The following is a 7,708-nucleotide window of genomic DNA, read 5'->3' on the forward strand; positions in this document are numbered from 1 at the left end:
TGTTCCTGGGACTAATGGACTGTTATTGGATGGTTAGCTTTTTTTGATCTGTACAACACTCTCTTCATGTCACTTCTCAGGTCAAAAGTTAAAATGATTTTTTTCCCAATGACTGCCAGAGAAAGTCCATAGTAAGGCCTTTTGCAATCTGGTCTTTATTTTCTTATTCTAATTTCTCATTATTCCTCAATACACATTCTCTGATTGAGATTGGATGGCTTTCCCAGTATATCCAAACACAACATACTCTCTTCCTTCTCCATGCCCACTTCATTCATTTCCATCCATTCAAATTTTACTCATTTTTCAAAGACCAATTCAAGTTCCATTTTCCTAATAAGGAGAATCTGAAGTTCATCTATTTTTTAAAAATATTATAATACTTATTTTCCATATGACATCTGATCTGGTACTATTTTGAAATGCTATTTAATTTCTGATATTATTTAACTTCTCTTATGGTTATTAGAGTGTAACTTGCAAAGGCCGGGACCATATCTGATCTTTATAATATCCACTTGTGCTTGGTTTAACACCGATCTTTCAGTCACACACATATGTGTTGAGATGAATGGATATGGATGAATTAAATTAGCCATGACGAGTATGTGTAACTGGATCAATAAAAATCTATTTTTACTACCTAAGAAAATAACTCAAATGATATTTTCTACAAATAATGAGTTAGACTTTTCTTCCCTCCCCAAGGGATAGTCTTTCTTAGAGACAGCCTTCTAAAATAGAACTACGAAATGAGATTTTGCAGTGCTAAGGGCCCAGCTGTGATTAACTATGTGCCAATGGACCATGGACAGGTTCCTCAATCTTTGGATGCCTTTGCTTCTCTATCAACAAAATGCAATAAGGTACCTTCTTTTCCCTGCTTGAAAGTAGAAATCATAGGTAATAATGAGTCCTACCCTTGCCTTTCTTGTTATTTTCAAACAAAGAATAGTTATCAAGGTTTCAGGGTCAGTTTTTAAAAAACCACATAAAAATCTTTTAAAAATATTGCATGAGGTAATATTGTTCTGCTAAACTATCAGCATATACAATCTTTGGTAAAAAGATTATATGTATAAGAAAGTTCAAGAGCAAATATTTTGTGTCTTTCTAAATTATTTTGTTTCTTATTATATATTCAAAGCTTAGTTGGTAGATAATTAACGAATTGAAAATTTATACATTTGTAAACTACAGAACAATGTACTACACATAAACCACACTTAAGGTAATATTCTGTACACAAATTTATTATAACAGAAAATGACAGTAAGGTGCCTAATTTTCATTTTACATTTGTAAGCTCTTATTGTCTATTTGCTCATTTAGAGTCTGTAATCAAGATAAAAGACAAGCATTTCTGAGAACCTGGGGAGGGCGGAGCAACCAGTCACGGTTCCCCAAATAATGCACCAGCCGGCCCTGGTGCTGGAGTGACTGCACAGGAGGGATGGTTTAGAAATCTGAGGGAAACGCGGCATTACTGAGCATCTGTTGAAAACTGAGCAAATTCTTAGCATGGCGCAGTTTATAGCTTTAACATTCGACTGTGCTACGTTTTCAATTACTTCATACATTTGTGAAGGTGGGTATTGGGAAGTTATTACAATAAAAAGCAAGAGCTACAGGAAAATCAACGTGGAACAGAAAATGAAGGTGGCAATGTCTAATTTCATCCCAAGGTTTGTGAAGCTGTGCAGTACCCAGCTTATTTAGTTAAGATAACTAATCAAACAGTTCCAATTATTTAAGAATTAAATTAAATATTATTTTCCACTTTACCTGTATTTTCAAATGCTACTAAGTTGTTAAGATATAAATAAATGCATATTAAATTATGTGGGTGCAACCACCATGTACATGGAATTGTTAGGTATTTTTTTTTTTTTGGCTAAGGGCGCTGTTAAAAATTGGTTAGAAAACCTGAACACCAAGAAAAGTTGGGAATTTTCTCCTCTGAGATAAAGTGCAAAAACCTTAACGGATGGAGCAGACACACGTGCAGTTTATGTTTGCATAACCCGCAGGGAAACACAGAGTCCCTGATGGGAGCTGGGTGTAGAGGACTTGGGCTTTGGGAGGATTGTCTACATAGGTACATGCTGCTCATTAGGAAGCAAGGATTCCTCTACTTACTAGTATGTGGCCCCAATAAGATCCTGTGCAAATTATAGAGATGGAGCATTTCCACCATCTGTACCCAGTGGTGGTACAGATGCCTGTCCATTTTTGTATACCAAGAGAACTTTATGACCATTTTGCTCACTGTAAGGAGAACTGAGAGGAATGGGTAAACATGTTTTATCTTCAAGGTTTCACATATTTTGGTGGAGAAATGTTTCAGATTTATTTTAGCACACACTTGTGTTTTTAAGCTTGAACTAATCTATTTATTGCTGAAGTCACTCATTTCAATATCCACATTGAAAGTTTTTCCAGAAGTGATTACAGCATGAGTATAAATTGTAATTTGTTTTTTTAATTTCTTACACAGAATAATTTTCCTATTAATTATTTTAAGGGATGTGAGTACATTGCCACTTAATCATGATTAGGAACATTTGGTTAATGTTTATTTTATATCTAGTGACAAGGGTACAACATTGTATTCTTAATGTTAATACTTTTAAGAATTCCAATATTTGTGTTAAAATTGAATTTTAAAAATAGATTCTTTATTTTAAAATAATGATTAAATAATAGATTGCATACTGGTGACAAATTGAAAATAGGTAAGTAAATGTCTATTAACATCAACAAGGTTACATGAAGACACTTATCGATACTTCATGCTTATTATTGTTCACTGTCAAGCTCAGTAAGTTGCAGACAGGAGGATAGAATTCTTTTCTATAATATAATAAAGCAGACAGAAGAATTAGGTTATGAAAAGACAGGGAGATGCTGAACATCTAACCAAATACAATTGGGTTGAAATTTTTCTTTTTGATCCATTTAATTCTGTGGGCCATGTTCATGGTAGCTTCATCTAAGCAAAAGACTTTAGGCGGCTATGGAAGGGATTTGCAGGGGAATTGCATTCTCAGAAAGGACAGGGAGGAAAAAAAGAGAAGCTCACCTTGCAATGTTCAAAGGGACATTTTTCTAGACACAAACTATGTCTGAAAGAAAATGGATAACTCCCCAAATAGAAAACTTATAAAATATTGGGGATTGGTGATAGCCCAAAGATTTTACCCAACCCTTTTAAATGAGAGATGAGGGGTCTGTGCCCCAAAGAGGTTAGGTAACTTGCTTTTGATCTTGTGGCCAGTTATTAGCAGAGCATCTACTACCAAGTAGAGCTTCTGCACAGACCAGGGATTTTCCAATGCCATTGTGCTCCAGGGAATAATTCCAATATGTTAATTGTGTGTGCAATATTTATTGGCAATGCAATAAACAGCTGACGTTAATTAATCAGCTCTTGTTTCTTCTCTGTTTTTAGGACATTTGAGGACAATTACAAGAGGCAGGCAGGAAGCATGTTTCAAAGGAAACAACATGGACTTAGGAGTCAGGCCTGGAATTCTGACTAATATTTATCAGCTTCATGACCTTGGGGAAGGCATTTTAAATCTTTGTGCAAGACTTTTCATATTTGCAAAATTGGAAAAATACGACCTATTATGGCAATGTAAATATTAAATGAAGCAACAAGTAAACAGGCCCTCATCCATACTAGATTTCTCAACAAATGTTACTTTTACTTAAATAGATTTGGAAGGCAAAGGTTTGGAAATAAATTGGAAAGCAAAGGGTTTGGGTGGAAAGAAGTATTTAGGAAAATTATTAAAGGCTACAGTGGACCACATGAGAGAACATGGCTATTATTAGACACATAAAGACAATCCTGTGCACAGAGAAAGGCACAGTAATCTTCCCATTTAATCTCCACCTAATTCCTGAAAAAGAATCCTAACTACAAAAAAGTGTGTAGAGAGCTAATGATGCTGAAGACAAAAAAGTTGGGAACAGTAGGTGGCATTGACTTACAGGGTCTCTCCTCAGAGGAGGATGGATTTCTGCAGTGCATGGCTGAGATTGCAAAGCCACTTATGGCCACTTCAAGTCAGGTAAGGAAGAGAGTATTGTCTGCCAAAGGCACCAAAAGATGCTGACTACTGTCCCTCTTTCTAGCTTTCTTGGACATGGTGGCCTCAAAACAAGGCAGCCTTCCACTAATTCACAAGGATCTTTCCCATTGTACAAAGTCTATCAAGTGTTGCATTGACTTTATTGTTTTTCTCTATTTCCTCCTTGCCCCTCCCAACTCTTGTTTTGATTAACAAGTCCCCGGTCCCTTCAGGATGGTTTTGTGATGAAATATAACCATCGAATGATGAGTTGCATTATCTTCCAGGTGCCCCTTTATATATGAACAAAATAGTTGATTCTTCTCATTTTGATATTTTCTTTACTATTAAGTTTTCCTTACAAAATTATGCAAGAATATAAAGCACAGTATATCTACCCTTATGTGTTCACAATCTCTCACTGAGAAAGTATGTTTGACCTGTTTTAAATAGAGAATATGAGAAAGTGGGAGGCATAGAAAGATCTCCAGGAAACATGGACATAGGATTAACCTGCAGGGGAGGAGTAGGTGTATGTGTGTTCATTTCTAGGTTAGGGATCCAGAAAAACTTGCCCTAGTTAAGAGATCACCAGCTATTATATTTCTTTAGAAGAACTTGCTTTAATGTCACACATACAGCTCCTGTGAGTTGCCAGGTTTATGCAAAGATGGACTAGGAGGAGAGTCCCTCATTCTCATGACATCAGGCAAGAACTCCGTTCTAAAGTACGCTTATCAGATGTTGCAGGTTTTCCTGCTGGAGACCTAGGTGGATGGAAACAAATTAGGAAAGAGTGCGGAACTCTGAATTTGTAAAAAATTTGGGGAGTGAGGACTGCTTGTAGTTTTTACTTGAATTTGACAGAGGTGAATTTTCCCTAACTACTTCTCTGGGAAGAATGAAAAACAAATTAAACAAGCCAAAGTAAGGGGCAGGAGTTCATAAATAGCAATGCTGTATGTGAAGGTAAGGCACACAGGACAACCAACAACCGATGTTTTATGTTTGCAGGGGAAGCAGTCACCCTCTTTATTAAGGTGGAGGAACTACTCTCTGAAGGAGTCCTTCCCAATGCGTGATCAATCTGAAGTGAGTTCTCAGGTGCCCTCGCCAACTTCACAGGCAAACCAAGTACATCGGGAGTGGGCTTTAAGGAATGTATTGAAGCACAATACCTACAGCAGAAATGGGCTTGTGGGCATGCATAGGCAAGTTTCTTTTTCTAACATCCCAGCAGAAACTTCATTTTCCTAAAGTGTTTGGATTCCTTTTACTAGCTCCAAGGCTTACACATGTTTTAAAAAATGGAGCATAGGTTACTCCGTCTCCCTTTAAAAACGTTAATTCAAATATAGAACACAGCGCTCTTCCTATCAAGAGCCTTTGACCCCCCCTCCTGAACAAAAACACAAAGGAAGCCCTGGCAACCCTGAATGCAGATGATGGACTGTCTCTCGCTAGTCCTCCGTTTATTTATAGTTTAAAAATTCAGTGGGAAGATCATGATCAAAGACAGGCTAATTCCTACAGAAAGCTCTAGGACCACTTCACTTGGCTAGATGCTATAAAGAGTCTTTGATTCAAATGGTTCACACGAGGCAAAAACGTCCGGTAGGTTCAGAGTTCTTTCTGGCAATAAACCTCCAGTGTAAACAGGAAGACTCTGGGGGCCTCTTGTAAATTTTAGGAACAAATTGTACTCATTGCTCAGCACTCAGTCATTTTGACTTGGAGACAAAAGTCAGAATGATTAGAAAAAGTTGGGGTTTTAAGTTCAATGTAAAAGGTTATTTACCATAGCCACACAGAACATTGTGTGTGTGTGTGTGTGTGTGTGTGTGTGTGTGTGTGTATTAGCAGTTTTTTAAAAAAAACATATTTTATTGATTTCAGAGAGGAAGGGAGAGGGAGAGATAGAAACATCAATGATGAGAATCATTGATGGTCTCTGCCTTCTGCACATCCCCTATTGGGTTTGAGCCCACAACCCAGGCATGTGCCCTTGACCGGATCAAATCTGGGACCATTCAGTCCACAGGCCAACACTCTACCCACTGAGCCAAACCAGCTAGGGCTCTATGAGCAGTTTTATTAAAAGAATGTGAAGGGCCTAATGCTATTTAGTACCCTTAATAGAAGCTGTAAAGTTGTGTGACTATAAAGCACTTGACAATTACATCATCATTACTAAGACAAGAACCAAGAACTCCAACTTATTATGCCATGATCAATACTGCACAGCAAGAATTTGAGACAGTTTCCCCAAAGTTGGAATTGTGTAATTTTCAAAAGAACCATCCTTTGTATTTCAGAAAAAAAGGCCAGTGAAACAAGAATTGACTACTATTCTTTATGATAAAAAGTATAATTGTGTCTGATTTCCAATGGAAACAAATGCATATAGATGTAATGGGGAAATCAATAGTAGATAATTACACAATGATAATAATAATAATAATAATAATGATAATAATAAATAGCAATTTTAGAAGAGAGTCCCAAATTTCCTCTCTAGAGGAGAAACTATGCAGTTAGCAACTTACTCAGCAGGCTGAGAAAAGACTATGTACATATATATTCACATATATATAAGTGTAGCATTTTTAAAGAGTTTTTTTTCAATCCTCCTTCAAGTATATGTTTATTGATTTGAGAGAGAGAGAGTAAGGGAGAGAAAAAGAGAGGAGAGAGAGAGAGAGAGTTAGATGTGAGAAAGAAATGTCAATTGGTTGCTTTCCTTAGGGGCCACTACTGGGACGAACCTGAAACTTAGATAATGGAACCTTTAGGTGTACTGGACAGTGTTCCAAAGGAGCCACACTGGCCAGGGCCACTTTTTCATGTCTTTAACTCCTATTTAAAATCTGAGAATCAGGCATATCTCTGCATCAATTTGAGTGTATTTATCCATCATATAAAAGGAAATTTCAAAAAGCATTCATATTTATTTGGGCCCTCATAAATATTTGGGAAGGTTTAGAGTTAAAAGCAAATGGGGTTGGGGTAAGAGCACAACTATGTGTGTTTTGTTTTTTTCCTTAAATACAATCCACAAACCCATCTGCCTTCACCTTGGAAGGACCGGTCCTTAACAAAACAAAACAAAACGCTTTGGCCTTAGTGTCATTAGGGGGCTAAAGCCTGAGCCCTGAACTTTGCTTTCCCGGGAAGGGAAAGGTGGGGAGGGTGCTCATCTGCTTTGTTGCGGAGGGAAGCACAGCCTAGGACCCCTCTTCCAGGACAGTCTTATCTGCTCCCTCCCCCCCACCCCCCTATGTCAGAACAAGTCTGAGGCTTTTCTGGAGCCAAAGCAGTGCTTGGAGCGGCTGCTGGTCTGCAATGAAGCAGCTCCACCACAAACTCTCAGCAAGAGCTCTGCTCGCGCGGTGACGCTTCTCTCCTTGGGCTTGGAAAGCCTTTCTCCCACTCCCCTTAGCTTTCCGGGCAGCAAGTGCAGCCAAGTGCAAACAGATCGTGTATTTGGCGCTAAGAGCCTGGAGAAGGAGGGGCATGGGATCACTCTCCGGGTTCCCCCCAGCCCGGTCCTAGGTGGTGGAGTCTGCAGAACTGTCCCCCAGCCCGAGCCGCAGCTGACGCGGCCGCAGGTGGCACGCGGAGCTGTCCAG

At 38.3% G+C, this 7,708-nt stretch overlaps 1 protein-coding gene across 1 annotated transcript in view; it reads left to right on the forward strand.

Moving 5' to 3' along the window:
* The first annotated feature begins 3,953 nt into the window (after positions 1-3,953).
* GUCY1A2 (guanylate cyclase 1, soluble, alpha 2) overlaps positions 3,954-7,708 on the forward strand; it is a 296,176-nt gene continuing 292,421 nt past the window's right edge. The window contains exon 1 of the mRNA XM_014532888.1: positions 3,954-4,079. Within this exon, the coding sequence (XP_014388374.1) occupies positions 3,954-4,079 (126 nt within the window). The remainder of the gene's footprint in view (positions 4,080-7,708) is intronic.

The sequence above is a fragment of the Myotis brandtii genome, unplaced genomic scaffold (genome assembly GCF_000412655.1).
Source record: "Myotis brandtii unplaced genomic scaffold, ASM41265v1 scaffold920, whole genome shotgun sequence".
In the NCBI taxonomy this organism is placed as follows: domain Eukaryota; kingdom Metazoa; phylum Chordata; class Mammalia; order Chiroptera; family Vespertilionidae; genus Myotis; species Myotis brandtii.